Genomic DNA, 18,102 nt, shown 5'->3' on the forward strand with positions numbered 1-18,102 from the left:
AGACGCTGAACACATTCTGCTTTAGTTTTGTACCCTGGGCATCACTGGGATAATAGGGGAGTGAAACTCTCAACCTACTATATGTCTAGTATGAGTTCGTCTTCTCTAGAGTCAAAGAATGAATTTTAGGAACAACAGAGGGTAACAGCAGAATACATTTATTGAGAGAAAAAAAGCTTCTGAGAGAAGGCTCTGTGTTTTCTAGGGACTTTTTTAGAGTAAAGCTAAGAGGTGAGATGGGTCCAAATTGGGAAAACATGGGAACTCGCAAGGTGGGCACAAAGTGGGACAGAACTATGGTCAGCCAATAAGATTAATTGCTCAAGTAAAATTGATTAAATCAGGAACAAATGGGGAAGCAAGTCATGTAGAAGCAGGCATGCTTAAGAGCAGTGACTGTTCCAGTAGGGGGTAGGTATGGTTTCCTCAAGTTGATCCATACTTGTTTAGAGTATCAGTCCTTTATGTTTATACTTTGGGTATGGTTGCATTTATTTTGCCTTTTGTCTTGAGATCTGGCCCACAGCAGGAAGTGTCCGTCTCCTTCAAGGTTGCAAGGTTCTGATCTTCTGTACTGGCTCCTTTGAGGGCCCAGTCCTGTCTGACTGCCTATATTTCTAACTCAGCTGCCTGTAACAATGAGATCACTGAGATCAAGCACTGTAGTACTCTTGTCTTCAGAGGAATAAGGACACAATTCTGATTGTTCTGAACACTAATTCCCTTACTCTGAGGATGTCTAAGAACTACAAGTAGGAATGTATGGGAGAGGGGCAGTTGGGTCAGCCAAAATTATTAGAGATCTGTTCTCCTGCAGGTGTATTCCCACAGAACTAATTCTGGGGGAGAAGTGAGAATTGGTTTAAAAGACTAGTATTCCAGGGAATACATTTTGGCAAATTCTGAATTAAATAATTATTATCTCGGCAAACTAAATAGAATGTTTTATGCCAGCATTTTTGTAATCCTATGTTAGTTGCATGTGGTAGGTTCTATTTTTATAGTTAAGGAGACTGAGAATAAAGAAAGCTGAACAATCTGCCAAAAGTTGAAATGCTTGATTTTCCATACAGGCAGGTCTCATGCCTAACCTTTGTGCTACATAATGTCCATGGTCTCTTTGAGATCTGAATCCTATGGTCTTTCCATCAATTTTGATGTTTCATATCCTGCGATATGTGAAAGGATTGTTCCAAAATCCATTTCTAAGTATCCTGTTCCCTGTTCTTTTTCTTTTTGCCTTGCTACAGAATAACACTCTATCATCTACTTTTCTGCTTTTGAGTCACGAATTCTTAAGTGTCTCCCAAGATACTAGAATTAGAAGATAGGTTTTTATTTATTTTCAGTTGTTTTTTCTTTGGTGTGATGGGTCATTTACTAAAGTAAATGAATTTTTTTCCTCATTCCTAGTTTGATTAGAATTAAATTATTTCAGGTAGATGTGGTGGGGCATACCTGTAACCCCAGCCATTGGAAGGTTGAGGCAAAAAGATCCCAAGTTTGAGACCAGCATGAACAACTTAGTGACACCTTGTCTCAAAATAACACACACACATACACACATGCACACAAGGGGTGGGCATGTATCTCATGGTAGAATGTTCCTGGGTTCAATCCCCATGTAAGAAACAATAATTACTATTGTAAGGGCCCACTGTAAATCCTGGAGTTATTAACTAGCTAAAACTGAAGCACATGTGAAAATCTCTAGGCCGAAAGAAAAAAATGGTACCCAGAAACATAAGTATGTCATTCTTTCATAAAAATGGAGGCTTATTAGCTGCTTGCTCTTTCATTTGAGTTATACTGTATTGTCTTCATCAAGAAAGTATAATGCTTCAATAATTAAATATCTTACATAATTTACATGTCAAATTGTTCCTTTTATATGTAGGTAGCAAATTAAGAGGCTATGTAGAACGTTTTCAAAATAAAAAAAAAAGATTTCAAATAGTCCTGAATATTACTACACCAAAAAACTATTAATACTGACATTATGTATTAGTATTTAATATAGTATTAATATACATAATATGGCATATATTATATATAATATACAGAATATATATTACATCATATATTACATATAATAATATAGCTTCAAGAGCATTTTTATGAGTGCTAGGATTGAGTTTGGTTGCCCCATAGGACACTTGGAAAGATTAAACATTTCTGCAGTTGACATCTGATCTCCGTTTAAAACGGAGTAAACCATTCTAATAAGCAGGCGTTGCATACCAACGAGACACCAATGGGACTGTATATTTTTACTTTTCTAGTACCAAATAAATAAACCTTGTGTACTGTGTAATGAGTCTTCTTTTATCATTTAATATTCACTGGCGCCACAACACTCCAGGTTCTGATATTGCAGGGAGGAAAACCACCGTGTACTCGCAGTAGTTACACTGAGAGATATTTTAGTGTTTCCCCCGCCCCATCATCCAAAACAGAGAATCACGTAACCGATACCCGGGAAATCAGCCATTGGCTAAAAGACAAGCACGTGCAACTTCCACCCAACTCCGAGGTTACACTAGGTCAGCTCCCAGTACCTACTAAAACCTGGGAGCGCTCGCGACACCCGCAGAGGCCGCACTACGTACGCAGCAACAGGCTGAGCGGCGCCCGACTGTGACGCAAGAGACCACGCCCTCCCCGGTAGGCTCCGCCCCCTCGAGCGGAGGACTCGGGCTTTTTTGCCCCTCAGGCTGTGCTGCGGTTCCCTTCGAGCCCGCCTGATCTCCTTTCAGAGCTTCTGAGGGACCTCCCGGCTCTGTGCCCCATCTTGGTGGAGTCAGTTCTCCCGGCCGCAGGCCCTCTCGGAAGCTGGACGCTGCGTGCCACAGCCGCAGTCCTGACTGTGGTGTTGGGTCAGCAGAGACCCAGCGAACCCGGAGAGTGCGACGCCTCACCCGGCGCGGCGAGCCCGGGGCTTAAGCCGAGCCGAGGGAGGATGGCAGCCTCCGGGGTAGAGAAGAGCAGTAAGAAGAAGACCGAGAAGAAACTTGCAGCTCGAGAAGAAGCTAAATTGTTGGCTGGGTTCATGGGCGTCATGAACAACATGCGGAAACAGGTACGGCCTTTGCGGGCGGCGGGCAGGGGGCGGGGGCCGGGACCCAGGCGGCGCGCGGCTAGCACGACCCTCCTTCTGCTGCGGCCTCGCCCGCCTCGCCGTGCTGCAGTCTGCTTATCTATTCGCCCACGGTCACGTTCGAGTAATCACAGTGCCTCCTTGTCCGCGGATGATGTGGTTTCCGAGACAGACTCTGGGGGACTCCTCGTGCTGGCCCGTCCGTGTCGGGTGTTGGTTGTGTAACAGCTCTGCCCTAGTTATCCCTTTGTGAGGCCAGGAGCCTTCCATCGGCCAGGCGTTTTAAGGTGTCTTGAGATCATTGGTACGGCCCCATCCCAAGCCCCCGAAGAGAGAATGTTGCTGGCCTGAAATCCGCTGGTCGTAAATAAGCCACCAGCTTCGCGTTATCCAGGTAGAACTAGTTGAAGACAAGCCTTCTTCTATTCTAATTTAAAGAAGAAACAGTCGTCGATAAATACCATTGCCGTCTCCTGTTAAGAAGATTTCTTTGTTCTGTCTTTGATGTGTGGTGGGTTAGGAAAGTCTGCAGCACGTCAGTGAAAGGTGGGTTATGAGAAGAACGGGTTTTAACGCTGGAGATGGCAGATGGGTTTTATTTATTTTTAAAATTCCGTAACATTGAATGTATCAATAAACAGAAAAGGCGCTTGAGGCCAGGAGTGTAGCTCAGCAGCACATCGCCTACCTGGCAAACGCAAGGTTCCTTTGATTCCCGGTTCCAAAAAAAAAAAATCTCTCTGAACTTTATGATTCCGTGAGCTCTACTTAGTAGAATATGTATATAATAGGAGATGATGTAAGTGTTTCTGTTTTGGTGCCTGGCCCTGGTTTCACAAGAGGACAGAGAATGTATGCAAAACCTAGGTTTTGCCTATTTAGTGGTTCTGCTTAGGAATATACAAAACAGTAAAGGAATTAAAAATTTTTTTTATGAAATTTCGTGAAGCAAATGCTGATAGCGGGGATCTTGTCTTTGATCACCGGTTCCTCGCTTGGTGCACCACGACAGTAGGTTCTATGGGAATGTCTTCATATCTATTCCGGCCTTGGCACTTAAACAGCTGTAAATTACTAAATTATTTTATGTAGCTTAATTTTTTGTGTTTATTTTCAGATTCATATTCTTTCTTGTAACTTTTTGTACTTGTCAGTATCAATGATTCAAATTGCTGGTGATTTAACTAGTGTCTGCCTCTAATGGTGGTTAATAGTTCACCAATACTCAACCTTTTTGAGGTCTCATCATGTCAGTCTCCCATTGGCCTACTATTTTCTTCTTGGACTAAAACGTTGTAAAGCATTACCTCATTCTTTAAATGGATAGGATGCAGCTGGTTTACAGCATCAGATGTTTACTTGAGGAGGGAATTGTCTGAAACTGTATGTTTAGCTCCCTGCCTTTAAAAATTGATTCACATATGTACATTTTTTAGACTTAGTAACATTAATGCAATTACTAAACTATAGTTATTTTAAAACCAAGATTGCGTTACTGAGAAGGGGGGAAGTGGTTTTTGGTGACCTTAATCTGTCTGATTTTGCTTTTATTGCTGGCTTTGAATATGATTTAAATTTTTCTCCAGTAGCACTTTTATCAACTTCTGGAATTCTGCATCTTTCTCACAGTTTCATCTGCAAATGACTTATATTGTTTATGCTTTATTGTTCTGTTTAACATCATAACAAAGGAAAGACATCACCAAGAATGGCAGGGGCAGTAGTAGATGGCAATTGGCAAAAACAGAAGCTGGTCTGAGCCAGAGGAGAAATGTTTACTTGAGGACCAATTTTATGTGTTGTTTTTAATAAATCTTCTGCCTTATGACTTGACAGGGGGGTTCTTTTGAAACATGGTTTCACTATGCATATCAAGCCAAGTCTGGAACTTACTTTGTCCCCTAGGCTGGCCTCACTCAGCAATCCTCCTGCCTCAGCCTCGCCAGTGCTGGGATTACAGGCATTCACCACCACACCCAGTGCTATTTTATGACTATTTTTGCTTCCCCTTATGACTTCATTGCATTGGGGATCACTGTACTCAATGCCTGGATGTCTTGGACTGTCCACATACACTCAGATATTCCTTCAAAATTTGAGAATACTTTGAAATTAGCACCCCTCAGTTCCAGTCTCTGCCCTACTACTGATTTGTTTTGTGATTTCAGATAGCATAATTTAGGTGAATTCATCTCTCCTAGTTGTCTTAGTCCATTTTAGGTTGCTATAATAAAATAGCCAAGGCAGAGCAATTTATAAAGAAAAAAGGTTTATTAGTCTTATTCTGGAAGTTCAAGAGTGAGACTGGCATCTGTTTAGCCTCTGATGAGGACCACATGCTGCTCCATGAAAACTAGAAGGGAATAAAGGGTGCGGAAGAGAACCTTGCTTGTGAGAGAGAGCAAGTAAAAGACTGAGGGAGATGCTGGACTCATTTTATTATAATAAGGTAGGCAGCTTAACTAAACCTCTCTTGTGAAAACTATACTAATCATTCATGAAGGTGGAGTCCCTATAACCTAACTACTTCTCTTTAATTAAAAATAAAAATAATAGGGCTGGGGATTTAGCTCAGCGGCATAAGCACCTGCCTTGGAAGCAGGCAGTCGTGAGTTCGATCCCTGGTACCGGTAAAAAGGAAAAAGACAAAAAAAAATAAATAAATAAAAAAATAAAAATAAAAATAATAGCACAAATTTTTAAAATAAGATTGTAGGAGAGTAACAATGGTTAGTACATTGTGTATTGTTATTTTCAAAATATTTGCTCCTATCGCAAGCATGAAAAATTGATCAAACAGTATAGGCACACATCTTTCTTTTCAGTGAATTAATATCACCCGATTACCTCTTGAACCAAATTTAATTGCCCATGTATGTAACTTGTTGTGGGAACAAACTAACCATGGAAGAAGTGTGGTGAACAGTTCTGTACAGAGGCAAGAAGTAGGTTTCCAGAGCCACTCACGTTAGCTTTTTTGTTTTTGTTTGTTTGTTTAAGGTTAGGGTTTTGACTCAACCTTACACTTGCCACTGATCCCCAGATCCTATATCCCCAGATCCTGACTTTAGCTTTTTGTTTTGATTGTTTGTTTTTGGTTTGTTGTTTGTTTGTTTGAGATAGAGTCTCATTTTGAGGCTGGCCTCAAACTCACAGTAATCTTCCTCCCTCATCCTCCCAAGTGCCAGGATTACAAACGTGCATCACATTGAGCCATCTTTAGGTCTTGTGGAGCTTTTCCCCTACATCCTTTTTGTCACTTCTAGCCTTTTGGAGGCAGGAGGAGGGAGACTGTTACAAAAGTTTACTTAGTAAAAGGTTTACTATGAAATGTAAATGATTGATTTTTATAGCTTAGTGAAACAGGCTTTTAGAAGAAGGGCACCTGGATTTCTTTACTGAATATCCATTATATAGACTTATTCCAAGGCTTCTATCATGATACTATTTCCACATTCTGTATTACCACCATCCCCATGTTGTTCTGTTGCCCCAAGATGCTGTCTCCATACTTCCCTCTATCACTAGGTTCGTAAAGGGATGAAATCGTAATATTCTTTGGATACGTACACGACCATTTCATTCCAATAACTTTGTTCATGCAGTTTTTCATTTTAGGAGAGTGAGCTTTGCTCATTATGCCTGAGTACCACTATAGTTCACAGTATCTTCACATTAAAAGAGTTAAGGTGTGATTAGAATTTTCTTTTGGCTTTTATTTTTGAGTTTTTTGTTTTTTGAGAGTGGATCTCACTGTGTAGTTCAAGTTGGCCTACAACTTCACTTTGTAGTCCAGGTTGGCCTTGAACTGGAAGTGATCCTCCTGCCTGAGCCTCCCACGTGCTGCAATTACAGTGTGTGCCCTCGTACCAGGCAAGATTTAATTAGAATTTAACTGTTGTGTTAAAGCCCATATTGAGAGTTATAAAAGAACTGCAAAGGTGATTGATGATTAGGTAGACTGTGCAGTCATATGGGCTTATTTGTTAGCTAAAATTATTTTGCTTCTGTATACTTAGCCTCCAGGACTGTACACTATAACGTCTTTTGGGTTTCTTGTGATAATCCAAACCTCCAAAGTTAAACTCTCAGTACCAGTAACCCTTCACTTGTGTACCAGTTACTCTGCAAAGTGTTTACATCCTTTGTGTTGTTTAATTCCCGTGACTCCCATTGGCAACTCCCATCACTCAGACCTCCCTAATTCTTTCTTTAAGTATATGTTTTCAGTTGTTACATTCAACATATCTTTATTTATTTATTTGGTACCTGGGACCGAACTCACAGCGGTTGTGTTTGCCACCCAGTCTTGAAGCCAGTCAACTTTGAACTGGAACCTCTCTAAACTGTGAACTAAGTAAACCTTTCCTCCTCTAACTTTGGGTTTTGGGTATTTTGTCTCAGCAAGAAAAAAGTAAGCCAGTTGGTAAATTCGCTGCCTTTCTTTGCTGTTTACTTACTGCCCTGTATCTGTTTGGCTTTCTAACGCATCATTCCTTCAGATGAATACTTGAGAATTCCCTGTGTACTAGGCATTTTGCAAGATTCCAGAAAAGCAATACTAAGCGAAACCTAATAGTGTCTATTCTTATGTAGTTTATAGTCCAAGAGATTGAGACATTAGTCAGGTGATTATAAAACTAAATGTAAAAGTGCAGATTGGTTGGGATTAAGGTACAATGAAGGATGGATGGTTTGGATGATTTGACCATAAGGAAAGTTCCACTGAGGAACTGGTAATTGAGAGCTGACATAAGAGTAGATCGGCTAGGTAAAATGAAGAGGGAAAGGTTTCTCATGTAGAGGGAACAGTATATGCAGAGACCTGCTTTATTATATAAAGACAGTACAATATTAAAGGCCAGTATAACTGGCATAGAACTTAATATGGGGGAAGATGGTACAAGATAAAAAATTGGTAACATAGCAGGTACTTACCCAATGTATTGTTTTGTAAGTCAAGCCTAAGGAGTTTTCCATTATTCTAAATGCTGTATGTATGTGGGGGTGGTTGTAGTACAGGTTTGTGAGAACATTAAATTGAGGACACATAATTTATCGTATTGTTTTATAATAGTCATCTAAAGAGTTAAATACAAAAAAAGTGCAAACAAACAACACCAAACCAAAAACAAAACAAAAAAAAATAAAGTTCAGCGAAGTTCAGCTGAAGACTTAGAGCCCATGACAACTCATCCCAGGAGTCCAACTGGAGGCCTACAGCCCAGGACAGTGACTTATACAAGTCTTATTTCGTGGATATGTGTAGGGAAAGCACCAAGGTCAGCAGTGGAAGCTAGCAAATGTGTGCCAGTAGGATGAAGAATCTGTGCTAGTAGGCTGAGGGATCTGCAGTGGAGTCAGGAAGTGACGCTCAAAGTAAGAACCAGAGCTCCCCTGAAAAGTACCACAGCCATCCTCAGCAACGTGGTCCCAAGTTCCTCCAACGATGAGAACAGCTGATTTCATTTCAGGAAGCCAACCAGCAGGAGAAGCATCTCATTGGGGATTGAGTAGCACACATCTTCCTCTCTGGAGCCAGGAAGCAATGCTCTAAGTAAGGCCCAGAGCTCCCCCCAAAGTGAACTACAGCCATTCTTAGGAACAACAAGGTCCCAAGCTCCTCGGACAACAAGAATAGCCAAGTTCATATCAAGAAAGAAGCTCAGCAGGCTCCTCCAGTAGAACCCATGACAACAGGAAAACCAACAGCACCAAACCACAATATCGTAGAACCAGCAACACCAATCCTCAGGTGGGCTATCCATTCTCAGCACCACACTGGTTCAGTTCAGCTGGCATTACAAGTTCACAGGGGTGGATGATGTTTGTTTTGTTTTGAAAAAGATGGTTTTTCTACTCTAGTGAGTAAATGAGCGCTCTGGGTGGTTGCTGACAGACCAGTAGGCAGTTGTGTGGTGGTCCAGTGAAAGATGATAGTCCTTTGTACTGAAGTGTGATGGCAGCAACCACAGTATCAGTGAACAAATGATATATAATTTATACAAAAGTGGCAAATCTTTTGAATAGGAGATTAAATTATTTGAGGATGAAGTTTTCCACTTATAAAAGAAGTTCAAAAAACTGATGTAAAAAGCTTTTCCCTAGAAGGAGAATTATACATAAGAATTATGTATGATATTAAGGGCAGAGGTAAAAATGCTGACGAAATTGGAAGAGGAGAACTTATTTTTTTATCTTCACTTCATCCAAAAGAAAGCAAATGGGGCTAGGCGTGGTGGTGCATGCATGTAATCCCACCATTTCGGAGCAACACCATGAACTAAAGGCCAACCTGGACTACATAGTGACTTTAAGCCAGTTTGCGCTACAAAGCAAGACCCTATCTCAGAAAACAAATGAGATACCATGAGCTCATACCTCCCCTTCTCCCTCCCCTTCTGCCCACTGAGAGAGAGTAAATCTAAGTCAGAATTGGACATTGCTGTTTTTATTAATGATAAAGTTACTCTGATGAGACTCACATTTTCTTAAGGTCTCCCTCTGCTAAGCAGGACAGTTAAGGTATGTTGTGTGGTGGACTACATCAGCTAGGTTTGGGGCCTAACCCTCTCATTCTCTCTCTCCTCTGTAGGATACATGAATATGTGCATTCCAGAACTTAGATAATGAGGACATGCAGGTAGTGATTAAAAGAGCTACCACCCACATTGCCTTTTCAAGCAAGGAATTTCTCAAGTTCTCACTTTCCAACTTAGTTTCACTAAAGAAGCTGTGCACACAAGGGATCACAAAGTTTTTGCTCTTGAGTCAGTGCAGTACTGTGTCATTTGACTGTAGATCCTTATATAAACATTCTGGGTTGAGAATCTTAAGAGGGCTGAATGGAGGAATTGAGACACCAAAGTTTAACCAAAACCTCCAAAACAAATTACATGGACCAGGTAGCTGTGTTTTATTTCAAGTTTGCCTCATCTTTCGGGTCTTCTATTTTCTTAGTAGCATAAGGAATGCTTTGTTCTATCTTAAATATTTAATGCAGGTGCTCTCCTCTACCAGTAGCTTTGATTTTGTATTTCCTTCACAAAACAAGTGTAGTTAAATTACTTACGTTTTATGCAAGAAAGTTTTGAAATGGGTAGTTGGTGCCGTAACTTTGAAATTACGTTAATGCCATGCCTTGAGAAAGTTTCCATTTCTCATCTCAGAAGGTTTAGCGTCATCCAAGCTCCTATGACATTCTGCACTAAACCAAATGACAGCTTAAAATTCCATACAAATAAAAAAAATTCCGTATTAATATCACAAAGCCTCCCCAGATTTTACCATTTGAGCCTTAGCATTAATCATTAATTTTCCTTGTCTATATTCATTCTCATTTATTTTCTCTCATTCTCGTTCTCTGTTAAAAGCAAAGTAGGGAGGTGAATCTGTCTCATGGAAAGAGGAGCAAGAGATGGAGGGAGGGAGGAGAAAGAGATAAAGAAAAATCATTGTGATACGTTGTTTACTACTACCAAATCCCCAAAATGAAATAAACAGTATGTACTGCAAAAATGTGCTAGTAAAAAACGGCTGGGGGTGGGAGGGAAGTAATCGAATTCCAAATGCGTGCCTTTTCTGGTTTCTTAAACTCCCAGACAGCACTTAAGTGCTTGAGTACAGTCGGGGCAGCTCTTCCAGGGCCCCTGACTGAGCACTCTCTCATTGGAATGGATTTAGTTAGTGTGACAAATCTAAAGCCAGATGTCTCCAATTTCAAGGGGGTTTGTGCCACAGGTTTTCAGTATGTCAAAGGATCCCTAAGTCTTACAATTATCACAGCCTCATTGCCACCGCCACAAGTTGAAAAGGTATAAACAAATTTCCCACCTCTATACTGCACTGCTGTCAGATAGTTACACAGTTTGGCTCACCTCATTGTTCCTAGCCAAAAACAGAACAAAAACTTCTGTTTCTAGGGAAAATGCTTTTCAAAGAAAACATGGGGAAGGAAATTTTATCTTTTGACAAGTTACTAATCTGTATCGCCTATCTATAGTCTTCAGTGTCAGACTAAACTCAGCAGGAAGGATTCAAGCAAGAGACTAATGGAGCACTTTTAACAAGCTTTAGAAGAGAATTTTATCTCTGTGCAGTGATGCTTTTCTAGCATATGACACATTCTTTTTCTTGGGCAAAATGTTAGCAATTTTTTGTGGTGGTAGACTCAGCTACTGAAATACCTAGCATTTTCTTTCTTTCCCTGTTGTCCCTCTTGCACATTTAAAGCTTAATTTCTTTTTTGAACCCTGTGTTCTTAGCAACTGAGTGCTGAATGAGTGAGCTCTGGCTAGTGACAAAACCTTCCCTCCCATTTGAGAGAAGAGTGTTCTGCCTTTGTAGTAAGCAGTTTTGCCGCTCCTGATTGTCCTCTACCTTTGTGTATCCTTATGATCCTATCTTATAGTGAAACTTCTGCATGCGTCCTGCCTCTTACAGTCTTCTCTCTTTTCATCTCCCTTTGCCTCAGCTGGAGAAAAACCCATAGCAATTTCCTTCAAGGCCTGTGATTCCAGAGGGGCCAGTGTGCCCTGCACAGTGTACTCCTCAAAACCTTGCCTTTCTTCAGCATTTTGAGTTTCCAGGCCTTGCAAACTCGGTGGCAGCAGACACATTCCGTTACCTAATTGTGCTCAAATGGGTTATGTCTCTAGTGTCTCCTTTTCTCCTTTCAGGCCACCCCAGCTGACTTGTTAACTTGCTTAAGTTGGATCTTTTTCTTTCTACATCATACAAAGTTTGACATTGCTTAAATAAGAATACCTTCCAGGTTCTGAGATAATTATTTTATTATACTCCAGAATTCTTTTTCTCAGTTCTTCTTTGGTCTGTATTACTGTCCTTGAGTAAACAAAAAAAAATAGTTTGTCTTTCCTTAGTTTTATCATTTAAAGGGCCGATAAACTAAAGTGAGTTTTCTTTTCTTTTCAACAAGATTTGACCTGACTTTTCTTACATTTTCCCTGGAAATCTCCCCTTTCCTTCAGTTTAATTTGGTTGTCTGGGTGAGTTGGTTGGTTTTTTCATTTTCCAGCATAGTCACTCAGATTTGTTTTAAGTCTAATCTGGTTTTCTTTGCTTTTCTAAACAGAAATGATTTCTAGAGAAACATTTTATTTTTCTACATTAAGGCTTTATTGAGGCTTTTCTAGTAATCCAAAAAGGTGATTTACCCCATATAGTAAGGACTCCATTTCGCTTTATCTTTTCAGTGATTTAAATCCCATCATCCATTTTGTGGTTGACTCTGCAGTTTGCCCAAGGGTGTGTAGCCAGCACCAACATGAAATCACATTGGAGGGACTGAGTATAGAACCTTGTGGACAAGCCACAGAAGTCCAAAGGTTAGTCATTCCTCAGTTCCCTCTTGAGATATGATGCAGAATCAAATTTGGGGCTATGGAATGTGCACCTCCTTAATGACAGCATATATCATTAAATGCTGGAATCCCATGTGTTTTCATATGGACCTAGTAGCTGCCTTCGGCAGTCCAGCCCAGCAAGTTGATAAAGAGTAAAAGATTACTGCATCAGTAGATGCCTAAAATGCCCAGCTATTTTGAGGTGAGCCTTTCCTAGAACTAAAAATCTCTTCCTGAAAAGCCTCCAAAGAATGCAAGCACCAAAGTTTCTGTCTTCCTCTATGATCCATTGGGGTGCCTGTGTGAATGGATTTTAGAGGCTCTTCTCCATTTCTGATTCTGAACAAAGAAGAAGCAATCACAGGACACAGATAAGTTAATGATGAAGACAGGCTGGAAGACTACACAGCTTTTACCTGAGCATAAAATTGGGCTTCCTGTTTTTTGTTCCTTAAACTAAACTTTTCCACCTAGACGTGTTTGGTGATCTCTTGCTCATCCTTTTGTCACTGTCCGACATGCAAAGAAAAGGACCAGACCTCCTTGCTAGTGGTTACCTTCCCAGAGGTGGAAGGAGTCCTTTAGGAATGAAGAATCGAATGTTGTCCCTAAATGATTACCTTGATATCATTTTCCAATTATCTGATCCCCTACATTTTAAAAAATTAATGACATTTTAGAGCAAGTTTAGATTTATAGAAAAATTGAACAGAAAGTTTTGTTTTCATTTACTACCTCACTTTGCCCAGTTGTCATTTTTATCCTCCATTATTATACATTTGTTAAAACTGACAAACCTATATTATTACGTAATTTTAACTAAAGTCCACAGTTTATATTAGGTTTATATTTATGTTCTCTATACATGTTGTGAATTTTGACACTTGTTTGATAAATAACCATGATTACGGTATAGTACAAAATAATTCACTGCCCTAAATATTCTGTATTCAACCTTCTCACCACCTTTTTGAAATGATATCCTTATTATTGATTGATGAAAATTCCTTACATTTCTTAGGGTTTTTGTTGTTGTTGGTTTGTTTTCTCTTTTGGCTCAGCCAGTCTCACTGTGTAGTTCAGGCTGGCCTTGAACTTGTAGGAATCCTCCTGCCTCAACCTCCCAAGTGCTGGGATTGATTGTAGGAATGCACCATCATACCCAGCTCTTTCTTGATAGTCATTTTGTTGCAGTTATAATTTGGAATTTTTTTTCTTGTCTTTATGACTTACCAGTCAAGATAGGTTAGTAAGTTGCCTTTTAGTATTTATCTTGTATTTCACCATGTTATTGGCTTTTCATATTCTATACTGATGAATTGATTTGTATTGATTATCTCACTAATTTATTTGGCTAAAATTTTTAGAACAAAGTTGAATGATTCTAGTGATAATGATATGCATATGTTGTTTCATTAGGAAATGAATTTTTAATTTTAATTATGCACCCTTTTGACATTTGTTGAAATTTTTCTACAGAAAGGTTTTTTCTTTTAACGTTTTGATTATAGTTACAGTAGCAGAATCATTGTTGAACTCTCCTTGTATTCCTGGAATAATATTTGATTAAAATAGCCTTCTCAGTTCCATTAGCAAATATTTGGCAAGTTCATAAAGGAAAAAAAAACTTAAAATATGATAGCAACCAGCTGGCAGCTAAAGTAAAAAGATAACAATGAAGCATAATAAGTAGCCTAAAGCAATGTGGTGTAAGATGAACATGTAATCTCAGCACTTGGGAGGCTGAAGCAGAAGGATTGCCACGAGTTCAAGGCCAGCCTCAACTGCACAGTGAAACCTTGTCTCAAAAAAAAAATTATCAGATAAATATGAAGGAATAAACTAAACTCTACTAAAATTTAGTAACTAAATCACTGCCTTAGTCTGTTTGCTGCTATTGAAACAGAATACAAAGACTGGGTAGTTTATAAATAGTAGAAATTTACTTGGTTCATGGTTCTGCAGGCAGGAAGCACAGATCTTTTGTATTGTATTGTCTAAGGGTAGAAGGCAGAAAGGTAGGAGGCATGTATGCAAGATAGGCAATTTAGCCAAACTCATTCTTGTTCTCAGGAACCCACTTTTACAGTAACTAACTCCTTCAATAACAGTATTATATTTGCTGGGACAGAATACCTGACATATGCAGCATAAAGGAGTGGTTTATTTCTGGCTCGCGATTTCAGAAGTCTCAGTTCATAGTTAGCTGGCTCCGGGTCAGGAACGTGGCAGAAGATGTGGTGGGTGAAAGTTTCTCAACCTGCAGCATCTGGGAAACAGACCGGAGTACAAGACGGAGAGGAGAGGGCCAGGGAACAGATACAGTCCCCTAGGTCATGTCCGTGACACCCAGACATACTTAATAGTGTGCTTTACCAGTCTCTTAGGTACCTCTCAAGCCAGTCAAGTTAAAAATCACAATTACTCATCACAAGTCCACCCTTTGTTAACTTGACACCCATGTACCTATCCTTAAACCCCACTTAATGTCCAAATAGAGATAATAAAAAGGTAATAATTCTACCTAACATGATGTAACTTTCCTGCGTACAAACAAAAGCACTGATTCTTTCTATAAAGTTTCAAAAGTCCAAAACCTAAGTCCCTTCTGACTCTTCAGGCAAACTTTTAGCTGTGGGCCTGTGTAACATGAAAAAACAAGTTACGTGTTTCCAGAATACAGTGGCACAGGGTAAGCATTTATATTCCAAAAGGAAGACTAGAAGGATAGAAACAAATCAGACCAAAGCAAGACTGAAACTCAGCAGTGCAGTTACTCAGCCCTCTACTCCATATCTGGCATCTGAGGCACATAGTGGCAAGATGTGAGCTCCAGGGGACAGAGTATTCCTGAACGCATGGCATTTGGCAGCAGAGAACAGAGAAAGAGCTAGAGAAAAAGAGGCCAGAGATCAGACACAATCTCCAAAGAGTACCTGACACATCCAAACATTTAGAAGTGTGCTTTACTAATCTCTTAGATATCGCTCAGGCTAATCAAGTTGGCAGCCAAAGAGTAGCCATCACAAGCAATGAATGCACTCATGAATCGAATCATGTTGTGAAGGTCCCACCTCTTAATGCCATCACAGTAGCAATTAAATTTCAACAGATTTGGAGCAGACATTCAAACCACAGCGCTCATGCAAAATCTGTGAGACTAAAGACTCAAAAAGTTGAAAATTAAAGAAATGCAGATATATAGCAAATATAGAGAGACATGAAAAAAAGAACTGCAAGTTAATTTTGCTTAAGTTTAACCAGTAAACATGTATTACTCAAAGCTTAGGGTATTTTTTTAAGTTTGTCACTCTTCAGCTCACTTTGAACTTTTGCCTGTCATATTCTCCAACTTATCTGAGTGTCTTGTCTTTTCTCACTGTCCAGATATACTTCTTAGCTCATTAGTAGCAGGAGGGAGCCACTTTTCAACTCATCTCTTGTTGAAAGTTATTAGTCAAAGTTGGGATTGGAAATCCCATTTATTCCAGCTATTCCACTTCTAGGCATATTCCCAGAAGAACTGAAAGCATCATACCATAGGGATATATGTGCACCTATGTTTATAGCAGCACAATTTGTAATCGCCAGATCTTGGAAACAACCCAAGTGTCCATCAACTGAGGAATGGATAAAAAAGTTGTGGTATTTCTATACAATGGAGTATTATTCAGCTATAAAGAAGGATCGCATTGAGATATTTATCAATAAATGGGCGCAGCTTGAGACCATACTCATAAGTGAAATAAATCAATCTCGCATGTATGAATACCGAATAGTTTCCCTAATGTAAGTAATGATTCAAATATATAAAAATATGTGATAATCATGATTCCCCATTATGTGGCCTTGAAGCCTTATAAAATTTTCACTTATTAATTAGAAAGACTTTATTCTGGGCTTCTTGATATGGAAATATTTGAAGCTATAGTATATGAAGTTTTATCCAAATATTTTAAGGAAAAAGACAGACACTATGGTAACTACTATTCTTTAAAAAAATTATTTAGCTATTATGTTTATTTTAATTAAGGGAAAAATTAAATACATTAGGATATATAATAGTAACTCTTTTCGATCTCCTATTAACTTGTTTTGAAGTCCTGTAATACTCCCACGATCTTGTTTTGACTGATTAGACTCTGTTCCATTCTGTGCGATAGTAGCAAGTCTAAGGGTATAGGCAACTAATTTGAAGGCAATAAGATTCACAAAGATGCCCATTCTGGTTTGACTATTGTCTCCTTTGGAAGTCCTGTAATGTTCACAATGCCTAAGTTTTATTGGTCTTGTTCTCCACTGTTTTGTCCAACTTTATAATATCTAATGAGATAGACAATTCCTTTTAAGGAAACAAGAGACAACGTTGATAACCATTGTTAAGAACCTTGTACTCTGTTCTACATCATGTGCTATGTCTATCCTTGGTTTTGACTTACAGCTTTGTTTTGCCATATTTGACTTTATTCTCTCCCCCCCCCAAAAAAAGTAATAAGAACTAAGGAGCAATAAAATCCAAAATGTGTAAATTTTGTTGTAAAAAAGAGAGGGAGGAAAAAAAAAAACAGCTCTAACGGATATAACAGCAAGTGTGTTTAGGGGTGTTAAATAGCTGACTATATTAATGTTTTTGGATCATTGAACACAGCTGTTTGCAGTCTCTCTGTTTGAATGTCTACTTTGTATTCTTTGATACTGTGATTTGAGCAACTATTTCCAAGATGATAATATGTAATCTATTAACAGGTGATTTCTTACTGTTATGTTTTTTTTTTGTAGTTCTGTATTATGTGTAACCTTATACTGCTTTGTTTTGTTTTGTGTTTTTCTCTTTTTCCTCTTAAATAAAAAAAAAAAAGAAAGTTATTAGTCAGTTCTAGTACATATAGACAAATAAATTACCATTTGGACACAAATTGCCCCCCCACTTCACCTCCATATATAGCTGCAGATTAATATTACACCAAAAGTAAGTTGATATGTGAAAATTATTTCTCCACATTCTCGAATGTGTTGTAAGTTCATTTAACTTATAAACCATTAATTTCTAGGTGTTTTGGAAATCTTTTTGTTCTGTTTAGATTGAACCCCTTGTTTTCTGTAAGTTGCCATCCATAGATGTAGATTCCTCCCCTATAAGAACTCTATGATGTGGTATGATCTGATTTGCTGCTTTTTTTTTTTTTTTTTTTTAACCAGGAATCAAACAGATGACCTCGTACTTGCCAGGCAGTTGTTTATGCCACTGAGCTAGATCCCCAGCGGCCCCTGATTTGCTTGTTACTCTTACCCATTTTCCCTTTTCAGCTCCTGCAGCTGCCCTTCTACTCTCCTGAGTCCAAGTCTTTTTTAGACAACTTGATGATAATAACGAAATAGTTAGCTTTGTTTTGCTGCTTTATATTTTTTGGTGTGCTATATCACAAAATAATCTGAGTCGCTACTCTGTAGCCTTTCACAAATTTAAAGAAATAAAAGGTTAAAAATTCAACATACTCTAGAGGTTTTACTAGCAAAGTGTGCATATAATTTTTAGCCCTAACCCAGTGATGGTGAACCTTCAAATAAACTGTAAAAGTGATATTTTGTGCATCTTTTAGCTTGCTATTTGGCACCTACTTCCTATCTTACTCTAAGCAT

The 18,102-nt window shown here is 39.0% G+C and overlaps 1 protein-coding gene across 3 annotated transcripts in view; it reads left to right on the forward strand.

Annotated features, from left to right (window-relative positions):
* The first annotated feature begins 2,607 nt into the window (after window positions 1–2,607).
* The window catches only part of Klhl7 (kelch like family member 7), a 68,676-nt gene continuing 53,181 nt past the window's right edge, over window positions 2,608–18,102 (forward strand). Inside the window, exons 1-2 of one of the 3 annotated variants that reach the window (XM_063239389.1) lie at window positions 2,608–3,079; window positions 12,313–12,444. Coding sequence is in view for 1 of the 3 variants with exons in the window: in XM_003467826.5 (XP_003467874.2) it covers window positions 2,960–3,079 (120 nt within the window). In the remaining 2 variants the exon portion in view is untranslated. Of the gene's footprint in view, window positions 3,080–3,130; window positions 3,644–12,312; window positions 12,445–18,102 lie in introns of those variants that run through there. The other 2 variants (XM_003467826.5, XM_063239394.1) reach the window with 2 other exon arrangements.

Source organism: Cavia porcellus, unplaced genomic scaffold (assembly GCF_034190915.1).
Source record: "Cavia porcellus strain 051 isolate PalLab524CR breed Dunkin Hartley unplaced genomic scaffold, mCavPor4.1 scaffold_2, whole genome shotgun sequence".
NCBI lineage: Eukaryota > Metazoa > Chordata > Mammalia > Rodentia > Caviidae > Cavia > Cavia porcellus.